The 12,577-nt window shown below is 39.9% G+C and overlaps 1 protein-coding gene across 1 annotated transcript; it reads right to left on the bottom strand.

Moving 5' to 3' along the window:
• Positions 1–3,197: 3,197 nt before the first annotated feature.
• Positions 3,198–12,370, bottom strand: LOC122926359. Its single transcript, XM_044277737.1, has 6 exons — positions 12,151–12,370; positions 11,982–12,049; positions 8,454–8,633; positions 7,176–7,196; positions 5,393–5,527; positions 3,198–4,439 (listed from the first exon to the last, which is right to left on the bottom strand). The coding sequence occupies exons 1-6, from the start codon at positions 12,368–12,370 to the stop codon at positions 4,221–4,223; spliced, it is 843 nt and encodes a 280-aa protein (XP_044133672.1). The 3' UTR covers positions 3,198–4,220.
• Positions 12,371–12,577: the final 207 nt, after the last annotated feature.

Here is a 12,577-nt window from a genome sequence, read left to right as displayed (position 1 = left end):
ACTCCATTTTAAATGATCCCTGGCCCAGTGAAAACGCCTGAGCTTGTGGATCTTGCTGAGAAATGGATGGCTTCTTCTTTGCACTGTAGAGTTTCAGCTGGCAACGGCGGATGGCACGGTGGATTGTGTTCACTGACAATGGTTTCTGGAAGTATTCCTGAGCCCATTCTGTGATTTCCTTTACAGTAGCATTCCTGTTTGTGGTGCAGTGTCGTTTAAGGGCCCGGAGATCACGGGCATCCAGTATGGTTTTACGGCCTTGACCCTTACGCACAGAGATTGGTCCAGATTCTCGGAATCTTCGGATGATGTTATGCACAGTTGATGATGATAGATGCAAAGTCTTTGCAATTTTTCGCTGGGTAACACCTTTCTGATATTGCTCCACTATCTTTCTGCGCAACATTGTGGGAATTGGTGATCCTCTACCCATCTTGGCTTCTGAGAGACACTGCCACTCTGAGAAGCTCTTTTTATACCCAATCATGTTGCCAATTGACCTAATTAGTGTTACTTGGTCTTGCAGCTCTTCGTTATGCTCAAATTTACTTTTTCCAGCCTCTTATTGCTACTTGTCCCAACTTTTATGGGATTTGTTGACACCGTGAAAATTTAAATCAACGTATTTTTCCTTTAAAATGATACATTTACTTGGATTAAACGTTTGATCTGTCATCTACGTTCTATTACAAATAAAATATTGACATTTGCCATCTCCACATCATTGCATTCAGTTTTTATTCGCAATTTGTTTAGTGTCCCAACTTTTTTGGAATCCGGTTTGTAGAAGGAGGCTTAAAGTCTCCCCTTTAAGTGTCACTTTGACGTTAGCGATTGTCTGGCGGTGTAAAGGTGCCACCTATTACCCAATGGGCGAGTTATTGGAGTCATTTTTTTTATCTATAAAAAATAATAATCAGATTTTAGCATTTTTATATACTGGGTGTGGTTAACTATGCTAATAAGTTTCAGTTCAATTTTATCAATTGAGACTTTTTAAATCATTGCAAATTCACTCCAGTAGAAGGTTTTATTTTTAGACAATGTGCAAAGTACACTGACCCAGACTCAAGCTAGATTGACTTCAAGTATTAACATAGTAACATGGTATATAAGGCCGAAAAAAGACATTTGTCCATCCAGTTCGGCCTGTTATCCTGCAAGTTGATCCAGAGGAAGGCAAAAAAAACCTGTGAGGTAGAAGCCAATATTCCCCACTTAAGGGGGGAAAAATTCCTTCCAGACTCCAATCAGGCAATCAGAATAACTCCCTGGATCAACGACCCCTCTCTAGTAGCTATATCCTGTAATATTATTACACTCCAGAAATACATCCAGGCCCCTCTTGAATTCCTTTATTGTACTCACCATCACCACCTCCTCAGGCAGAGAGTTCCATAGTCTCACTGCTCTTACCGTAAAGAATCCTTTTCTATGTTTGTGTACAAACCTTCTTTCCTCCAGACGCAGAGGATGTCCCCTCGTCACAGTCAGTCCTGGGAATAAATAGCTGATGGGAGAGATCTCTGTACTGACCCCTGATATATTTATACATAGTTATTAGATCTCCCTTCAGTCGTCTTTTTTCTAAACTGAATAACCCTTATTTTAATCTTTCAGGGTACTGTAGTCCACCTGCTCCAGTTATTACTTTAGTTGCCCTCCTCTGGACCCTCTCCAGCTCTGCTATGTCTGCCTTGTTCACAGGAGCCCAGAACTGTACACAGTACTCCATGTGTGGTCTGACCAGTGATTTGTAAAGTGGTAGTGGTAACCAGATGATAAATTCCCAACACTGTTCTTGCTTCAAAATGTAATTGTAATTTAGTTTTTTTTTTATGTAGAGAGGGTGATTTTTTCCCCTAATATTCTTTATTAAGGAGTTATGCAAACTTTTATTAGAAAGCTGCCTCTAAAGTGTTCTGTTAGCATTCCTCCAAATACTGAAGACAGGTACAAATGTATAAAATGATTTTTACAAAAAAAATCTGCATTTTACTTGGTCTCTGCCTATCTGACCTACTGCCAGCAATGATTGATGGCAGCCTGTTCTCTTCTATCTGCAGTGATCAGCGCTGACAGAAGTGAACAATGTCCATGTGTCAGTAAGTATGCAATGTCCATGTGTCAGTAAGTATTACTGTCCACTGACAGTAAGTATGCAATGTGCTTATGTATCAGCGCTGATTGCTGCAGCCACATTCTTTTCCATCTGCCCAGCACTTTCCTGCTTAGTTTGTAAGCCCTGGGTAGGAGAATGGGGCTGCAGTGATCTGCTCTGACACAAAGGAACATAGTACACGTACTGCTAGTGCTGATCGCTGCAGCTGATCCTCTCACTATCTTTCCAGCTCTAACCAGAGATGCACTGGAAAGACAGAGAGGAGCAGGGCTGCAGTGATCAATGCTGGGAGTAAGTGTACCATGTTCCTATGTGTCAGCACTGATGGCTGCAGATAGAGGAGAATGGGCTGCCAGCGCTCAGTGCCAGAAGCAAGTCAGATAGGCAGGGACTCCTAGTAAAATGCATTTTGGACATTTGTGGAGGCAGGGGCTAGGGAAAGGAGACCACCTGAATCCTATAGGTACCAATCTTCTGCGTTCAATAGAACAACGCTCAGAGGGTTGCTCAGAGTGTTGTGGAAAACCATTCAGGAAACGCAGTCTTCAGGAAGAATAAGGTTTATTGCAACTAGCCGGGACCATTAACAGCTTCAATCGCACAAAGGAAAATGCTCAAAGGGGGAGAGGCCCACACTCATCTTATACACATAACCATCCTAAACTTTACATACTTGTCTTATCCTCATTGGATAGGTTAAACTCTCTCTACGACCCCATTGGACATCTCCATATATGGATAATGCGTGCTTGCTTCATGTTCTTCTTGGCCAACATCTGTTATTCATTACCCATACTTGCTTCATCTAATCTTTAGCCCCTCACCCAAGTAATGGCTACCCCCCACCATAAGAATGTGTACACACACATTAGATTTGGCAATGTAGTGTCTGGTATATCAGGCGGCATTATACAATATATTTTTAATTTTCTCCTTCAAGAGAATTCTCTAGAAGATGTTTTCTAATAAAATGTAACATAATTCTCTAATAAAGCATATAAAAACACTTTAGATCACTGTCTCGTTATAAAAAAATGACAATTGCACTTTAAAAAAATAAATGCAAAACACAATATTAATTATAATTAAATGTTTATTATCCTTCAACTAAAATATACCAGAATGTGAATATTCACATAAATGAGATATAGAGGGAGTGTTAGAAAAACACAAGTAAAACATACAGGCAGTTAATTCTATACAGATAATTACAAATTACAATCAAGTATTAATACATGCAGTAGGAAGATCGGTATTTCTGCAATGCACAAGACACTGGAAATTGCATACGTCCCTAGTGTTCTAGAAGTAGTCTCTAAGTGTTCATTCCACATCAGCAGCCAAACATTTATATGCCTAATTTAAATTAGCTCCCCTCAGAGCAAGCACAGCAGCAGCGCTTTATGGCAGGCCATCATTTGTATACATTAATTTGGTACGCCTCTTCTGTGGTGATATTAAACAATTTTGGAAGATTTTTAAAATAGTGTTGTATATTAGAATAATGGAAGTGTGACAAGTTTTCAGACTTTCAGCTTATTCACCAATCTCAATATTGGGAGAACCAAAATTGATCTCAGTTTTTTTTCTATAGCAGATAGTTTTGTAGGCACTAGCATAAACTGTTAGGGAGGGAATAGAGGGTCCCTGCCCAAAGCTAAGACCTGCTTGGTGACTTTAAATCCCGGGCTTTATTAACATCTGTGTAGGGAATTCTGATTTTCTGTTTCCTTTTTCTGACCAAAGATGGATCAGTCATATGCGAGACAGACCCCTATTTACTATAATAGAGTCCATTCGGTTTCTCTCATGGTGGTCATCAATTTACCAGGCAAAATGTATGCCATGTTTTTCCTGCCATTTGTTGATGGATTCTGCAACAGAAGCCTCCAACACAGATAAAAACAAAGCCTTACTTTAAAATTTTTGTTTTCTGAATGGTGGGGAGAAGGCACCTCTGACATTGGTTCATATTTTTGTATGAACTAAATTCTGAGCAGACTCAATGAATAATTACATTGGCAGAACAGAACACAAATCATTCACACAAACAGAAAGACAGTGGACAGCAAAAATAATATGAGGATAGGTCAAGTGCTCAGGGCTCGAATATGGGAGTTGTCTTTTCCTCTGAGCTCTCTTCAGATGTGTCTGGATCTGGTGTAGTTGCACCAAGGATTTCTTGTAGTAGATTCTTCTTGGTACTTTGCTCATGGCTGTCTTCTTCTGAACTCTCAGATGGTTGGGACTGGCGACTTGTGCTTTCAGTGGTTACACTCTCCTCAGAATGATGTGAGGAGGAACTTCCATGTCCAACCTGTGCCAAGAAAACATACTTTCATGTTTTTACATTGTTATAGTTACATATGTAAGGAAAACATGTTCTAACATTTTTTTTTACTAAACTAATGGGATCACCCCAATCACTACTGGGACTACAATGATCAGTTGAAATCTGCAGGGGAACTGGGCAGTAATTGATCAATTCTTCTGCTGCATCACCAAGGTGATGCATAAGTATTACATGGTAACTATGGAAATCATAGGATGTCTGTGTAACGTACTACCTAGGTCCTTAAAAAAATGGAGAAGGTTTTTGTAGCTACCTTCAATTCCAGCTAATTGATGGCATTCCCAAATGATAACTGCTCAGCTACTAACTTAGAGTGTCTTAGTTCTAAAAAGGGTTGTCTATCTTTTGAACAGCCCTCCAGTCCCCAGTTGTCAACGTTTGGCATAGACAGGGATCACATGTGCACCTGCAGTCAATGACTGGCCACAGTGGTGACATGTCCACCAAAATGCGAAGGAACTCTGTGATATAAGGAGTCAAAACTGAGTGGCTGGAAGAATGTAAGCATGATGTCCTCCACAGGTCCTGTGGGGAGGGACTTAAAAATTGTTCTTTACCTTCCTTTTAACTGATTTTAATTTAGATAATTTAATTTTCATATGTATAGCCGATTTAAGAATCTGCTTGTTTCACTTATAAAGGTTATATCGACAGAGGATGATTAGTTCACCGATCCCTCTGGTAATGGGGGAGATTTTTTTAAACTGGTGTAAAGGAAAACTGGCTTAGTTACCCATCAGATTCCACCTTTTATTTTTCAGAGCTCCTTTGAAAAATGAAAGATGGACTGTGATTGGTTGCTACAGTATGGGCAACTAAGCCAGTTTTCCTTTACACCAGTTTTGATAAATCTCCCTCTGTGTTTTGAAAGACAAAATACAGTCCTGGTGCCATATTTAAAGTCATTCATCTGTTACCTGATCAAGAGAACGTCTACGGCGAAGTGAGTTGTCCCTTGTCTGTAGAAGTGTTGTTCCCCCAGGAGTTGGTGCAACGCTGACTTCTTCTGATGAAGAGGCTGAATCAGATATACTTTCAATGGAGTTTGTGTCCTATAAAAAAGACATAAAATAAACAGTGCATCAGATTAATTATCAACATTTTACATTGCATAGCCAACACCCGACTACAGTTTGGATGTTCTCCCCCTATCTACATGAATTTCCCTTGTATTGAAATCCAGTATGTACACTGTATACATGTTTTTGAGAATGTTGTTGCCATGTCATTAACAGGAAATTAATATATTTGATGCAATAAAAGAATATGTATTTTGAAATCCATGTAAAATGCCCATTCCCATGGACCTCAGGTATGCAGAGCAAAAGCAGGTAACAGTTGCCCACAGCTTTGGGTCTGTGTAGATACTCTACATCAGTGGTTCCCAACTCTAGTCCTCAGGGCCCACCTGCCGTTCATGTTTTCAGGATTTCCTTAGTATTGGGCAGCTGATATAATTAGTGTCCATCCTTTAGGATTTACCACAGGTATTCATTTTGTGGGATACTCCTAAATCCTGACCGGCAAGTGGGCCCAGAGGACTGGAGTTGGGGAACGCTGCTCTACATGAGGTCTTCTAGTTTGTAAAGCACAGCTGATTAAACAGATTTGTACACTTAAGGCCCCCGCCATACAGTTTATATTATTATTGTAAAAAGGCGCCCATTTGGAGGGGCCAACTGGCTAATTAATGTGTAGGGAGGACTTCCAACTCGCCCCCAACAGATGATGTCAGAGGAAAGAAGGATTGGGCAAGCTGAATTTTAACACCTGATCCTAATGTTCTGGTAGAAGATTAGAGGAGTCTGACAGTGACCTTTCTCCTCTCTTACCATTGAAAGCACATGTATGCTGGGCTAAACTGAGCATACAAGTGTATGGAGGAGTCAGGAACAATAGCTGTCAGCTGAATCAGCTGCCTGTAAACTATTAGCTGCATGGAGGATCAACCCATCAGTACATTCTGACTGAACTGGTCAATCCACGGCTATCTCTTTGGAGAGATGCTTCAGTTTATTTCTTCCTCCTCTCATATACTTAATATTATTGTCTGAAGCACTCCTCCAGTTATACAAGATGTCGGTCGATTCCTTTGGATGTTTGCAGTGGACAATGATTGGAAAAGGACATTTGTACAACTGATGGTTTGAGCACTCGTCACCCCATGTAAAAGGCTCTTTAAAGGGAACCTGTCATGTGGATATTTGATTATAATCTAACTAATTACATACAATCATTAACTACTAAAAAGTACCTTAGATGTAATCACTTACTGGTGTGACAGATGATTACCTCATAATATACACACAAAGATGCCACATGCTGCAAGCTAATGAGCTGATTTGAGTCCAGCGTGACATCACGAGTCCAGCGTTTATTTAATTCAGAGCTATAGCCACTCCCCTGGCCACCTGCTGCTGATTCATATGGAAAAAAACTGTCAATCAGCAGCAGGTAGGCGGGGAGAGTCATGAGCTCATAAATATTCTTGACTGGGTCAATTAAAGAAAGTGACCCAGCATTTTGCTAAGAGAATCAGTCACTTATTTATGTTGCCCTTAGTTATGTTCCCTTTAACCTGCTGCAGTCAGCCATTATGGCTGATTTCTAGTCCATCTATATAAATGATTTGTATAATGCTATTGTATTTGTGCTTTGTATAATGGTAGGTGTAATCAATAAGGAAAATCTAGTACCAACCTGGTGTGAAGATTCTGAAGACTGGAAAAAACAAAGACAAAAAGAAAGTTACTTTATACATCAAAAATAGCAAATAAATAAGGCATGTATGTTGAAAGTGGGTTTTCCGGGATTTTAATATTGATGTACAGGTCATCAATATCAGATCGGTGGGGGTCCAACAACGGGCACCCCTAGTGATCAGCTGGTTGAAGGGAAGGCCGCGCTCTGTGCAATGAGCAGGTGTAATTAAAAGCCATCCCATCGACTTCTATGGGACAGCTCGCTGCTATGCACTAGGATAAGAATGAGCCGTTCCATTGAAATGAATGGGACGGCTTCTTGTAACTACAGCTGCTCACTGCTGTGGGTGGCGAGCAGGTAAACAAACAAGGGAAATCTGTGCTCGCACAGAGTGCGGGCTTCCCTTCAACCAGCTGATTGCCAGGCGTGCTGGCTGTTTGACCCCTGTAAATCTGATATTGATGACCTATCCTGAGGAAAGGTCATCAATATCAAAATCCCAGAAAACCCCTTTGATAGATCAGTAAGAAACTGGACACTGCTGGGAAGTGTGGTGTGAACTGAACAATAGAGCTATACTTTCCTTGCAGATCCAGTGTTGCTTCTCCGTTTCTCCCAGACAGGCTCTGTTTAACCGGCTGCAGCTGTGACATCACGTTAACAACACATGACCATTGCAGCCAGTCTCTAGCCTCTTCAGTGCCCCGCTGAGGCCAGTAGTTGGCTGCAGTGATCATATGTTCACAACATTATATCACCCGGCTGGGAGAACTGAAGCAGCAGCGCTGGATCCGTAAGATAAGTACTGGTCCTAGACTTCCCTTTTGCACTGGATTTCATACATTTCTCTCTATGGGATATTTGACGGACAGCAAACATTATTTTAGCATGAAGTCTTGCAGATGCATGATAGTTATAAAAATGTAGATTTAACATGTCCTCACTATATATATGACTATATAGATGACTATATAGCCAAGTTGGAGACAAATAAACGGTATAAGACACTTTGTGTGCAGGGCTATACACTTCAATATGCAACATTTTGCATTGCACTGAGTACAATACTTTTTGTTTAGTGGCTTTTTACTTATTTATATCATTTATAAAACCGTATGTTTGGTATGATGTAAAAAGCCGCATATGAGGTTCTGACAGTTGTATGCTTTGGTTCAAAATGGACCATAGTAGATAAAATTTATCTCATAGTTTATGTGTAAAATGGACCATATTAGATAATATTTCTCTTATAGTTGATGTGTAGAAAAGCTTTACCGTTCTAACTGCACGTCTACGGCGCAGGCTATCTCCTCTTGCAAAATCTTCTGTAATGATAGACTGAACTGTTGCTCCATTCACAGTTGGGGCAGTACTAAATCTTTCTTCTGATGATGATGATGAAGAGGAATCTGGAAGTGAATCTGATATAGACTTGCTGTGGCTCTCACTTGAGAACTGAAAATACAGCAACAATACAACATGTATAAACCATAACCAACACAAAACCATTTATAATTCAGTTCTATCTGTTTGCAGTGTTACTGTCACGCTTGTTTGTGGGAGGAAAACACCACGCCGAACATAGTAGGGAAAAGGGGATAAGGGAATAAGACCTGGAAACTAGGGAAGGAAGATGGTCAACACCTAGTGAAAACCCTAACTCCAGACCTAACAGACTACTAGTATGAACAGGCCCCAAAGGTACGCAAGTACATATACCGGATACCTAGAATCCTATTTCACCCTATAGTACCCTGGAACTAATGTCAGGACCGAGTCTACCTGTTCCGCCAAAGGGAAGGACGAACAGGAGTCTCTCTCAGGCCAAATGACAAATATATATATATATATATATATATATATAAACAAAATACAAAAGGGAAAGAAAATACTTATCTTCAATGAAGCTTTGGTAGCACCAGGAACTCAGCTGAGAACCAAAACACAAGCTAACCACAAGTCTAATAGAGGCTATAAACCGCATAGCATAGTGGGAGAAACAACAATAAATAGAGAAGGTAAAATGACCACAATAGCCACACCTGAGGAAAGAAGGTGTGGCAAGCACCAGAAACAACACAAACAACATTTGATCCAAAAGGAAAACATGTCAGATCAAACCATGTGTTGCCAGTTTCACAGATCTCCTGCCACATGTCGCAGGAACGTCCGTATGTCTTCGTACGTCTGCGACAGTTAATGTTGTCTGCTAAAATTCATAGACAGCAGCGTTCAAGTATTCGCCCCCTAGGTAATATATGTTTGTTGAGATCTATACTATTACTACTGTCTATTATCACGCCTGTTAGAATATATACATTCTGTAAGTCACATGCCTCTTAATTTGGCACATTTGGAATGAAAAATTGAAATTAGAGAGTAAAATCTATGCCCGCTATATCCAGGTATACCTCTGCACCAACTGTTTTAATTATAAAATGGGTAAACTGTTTAAAAGTTTTCAAAGAGATGCTATCTTGGAGTAACTCAATGAAAATCAGCAAATAATGCCATATCAGCATGGCTTCATGAGGGATCGGTCATGTCAAACTAATTTAATCAGTTTCTATGAAGAGGTAAGTCCTAGACTTGACCGCGGAGAATCAATAGAGGTCGTATATCTTGACTTCTCCAAAGCATTTGATATTGTAACACATAATAGGTTAATATATAAAATGAGAATGCTTGGACTGGGGGAAAATGTCTGTATGTGGGTAAGTAACTGGCTCAGTTATAGAAAACAGAGGGTGGTTATTAACAGTACACAGTCAGATTGGGTCACTGTCACTAGTGGGGTACCACAGGGGTCAGTAGTGGGCCCTATTCTCTTCAATATATTTATTAATGATCTTTTTGAAGGCTTGCACAGTAAAATATAAATTTTTGCAGATGACACTAAACTGTGTAAAGTAATTAACACTGAAGAGGACAGTATACTGCTACAGAGGGATCTGGATAGATTGGAGGCTTGGACAGATAAGTGGCAGATGAGGTTTAACACTGACAAATGTAAGGTTATGCACATGGGAAGGAATAATGCAAGTCACCTGTACATACGAAATGGTAAAACACTGGGTAACACTGACATGGAAAAGGACCTAGGAATTTTAGTGAACAGCAAACTAAGCTGTAGAAACCAGTGTCGGGCAGCTGCTGCCAAAGCCAATAAGATAATGGGTTGCATCAAAAGGGGCATAGATGCCCATGATGAAAACGTAGTCCTGCTACTTTACAAATCACTAGTCAGACCACACATGGAGTACTGTGTACACTTCTGGGCTCCTGTGAACAAGGAAGACAACTAAAGTAAGAACTGGAATGGGTGGACTATAGTACCCTGAAAGAGTATCAAAATTAGGGTTATTCACTTTAGAAACAAGACAACTGGGGGGAGATCTAATAACCATGTATAAATATATCAGTACAGTACAGAGATCTCTCCAATCATCTATTAATCCCTGGGACTGTGACGAGGGGACATCCTCTGCGTCTGGAGGAAAGAAGGTTTCTACACAAACATAGAAGAGGATTCTTTATGGTAAGAGCAGTGAGACTATGGAACTTTCTGCCTGAGGAGGTGGTGATGGTGAGTTCACTAAAAGAGTCCAAAAGGGTCCTGGATGTATTTCTGGAGTTTAATATTATTACAGGCTATAGCTACTAGAGATGGGTTGTTGATCCAGGGAGTTATTCTGATTGGCTGATTAGGGTCAGGAAGGAATTTTTTTCCCCTTGGCTTCTACCTCACGGGGGGTGACTGCCTTCCTCTGGATGAACTTGCAGGATAACAGGCTGAACTGGATGGACAGATGTATTTTTTCAGCCTTATAATCTATACTACTAAAACTACATTTACTTGTAGACCACCTCAACTTCTCTCATGACTTTTTTAAAACTTTTAGGATGAATTTAGTCACAAGTAATAAATTGCAACCTTTTTGAAATAGTCATGTCCAAAACTGGGATATACTGCTTAGTAAATATAGAAGATGTTTTTCACAGGGCTATAGGTACACATACTTCAGTCACTTTCACAAAGTCATTGTTTGATCGGTGATTTCCATTAGTAATTGTCAACCAAAATGAGTAGTGGAGGCTACATAGAGATAAGCTATAAGGAAAATATCTGCTCCTGTTCTGTGTTTCTGACAACACCTGGTTTTGGCTCACAATCACTGATTGAAACACGCTCTAAAAGCAGCCTTAATAGTTGAATTGTACTTCTGAGAAGACAAGAGAAATACTTAAATGATAAGTTCAGCCCTGCTATAGGGTATACTACAAATCAGGCGAAGACAATGAAGTTGGTCACATCAGGGATTATGAAATTCTAACTTGATGTGAGGAGATTTTTAACCTGGAGAATAAAAAAATAACTTTCTATGTTCAGTTTATACCTAACGCTGGGTTTCCAAATGTTTCGTGACACAGTTTTTGAAATCAAGACCAGGAACACATTACATACAGAGGATAGGTGTAAAGGAAAGACTTGAGTCTTCACTTCTAATCTTCTACTCCTGCCTTTGGCTTCAAAAACAGCATCGGGAAACTTGAACATGGAAGCCCACCCTTGTAGCATATGATATAAGCATTTTCTTATTAATATCTTAGATTTTTTTGGCATATAATTTATAGCCTTAATCTAAGATTATACTTGTTTTTATAGAGTCCAGTCATTATAGCTGCAGAACCTGAGAGGAACATAACAGAAGATTATGCTTTTACTTTAATATATATGCATTCAATCTATTACTGTAGTGTATAAGATGAGGGGAACATATAAGGATGGATAGAGTTACTCACAGGTCTTGTGTAGGCCATGCCTATAAGGCAGAAGATGAACACAGACGTTTTCATTTTCAGCTCAATTCCTATAAAATAATAAAAGGTATTTGTATAATAAAATATCATAGGTTCCTCTTATTAGATTAGCCTATTGCTATGCAGCAGAAAAGCTTTTGCTAAGTATTACCTTGGCTGCAGTACAGATGACGCTGCAAATCTCTAGGAGCTCTTCTCCAATATTCAGCAGTGGATTGTGTGATGAGCAGGAGCAATGTTGTGCTGTGGAATGGGCCAGCTCTCGCAGAATTTAAACTGTATCCACAGGCACCAACAGCCAATCCGTATGAGGCAAGGGTTGTGACACCATGAGGTTTCTGACCACCTGATCTGCCCCCACTCACCCACATTTCCTCTTGGTTTTGTGGTTTTCTGTCAACAGTACGTGAAGGTTTCAGCACTAACGTTACTGTTTTTTCTGTAGTATAATTAGTTGCTTTCATTCAGATTCATACTATTTAGCAATCTGTAGGAAGTTTAAGCCGTGATTTGATTCAGTTTTCTGAAGAGCCTACATTGTGGTTGAAAGAATGTAGCTATCTAGATCTCTGGGTGCA

This window comes from Bufo gargarizans, chromosome 1 (assembly GCF_014858855.1).
Source record: "Bufo gargarizans isolate SCDJY-AF-19 chromosome 1, ASM1485885v1, whole genome shotgun sequence".
Taxonomy (NCBI): domain Eukaryota; kingdom Metazoa; phylum Chordata; class Amphibia; order Anura; family Bufonidae; genus Bufo; species Bufo gargarizans.
This window is presented reverse-complemented; position numbering and strand designations above follow the sequence as displayed.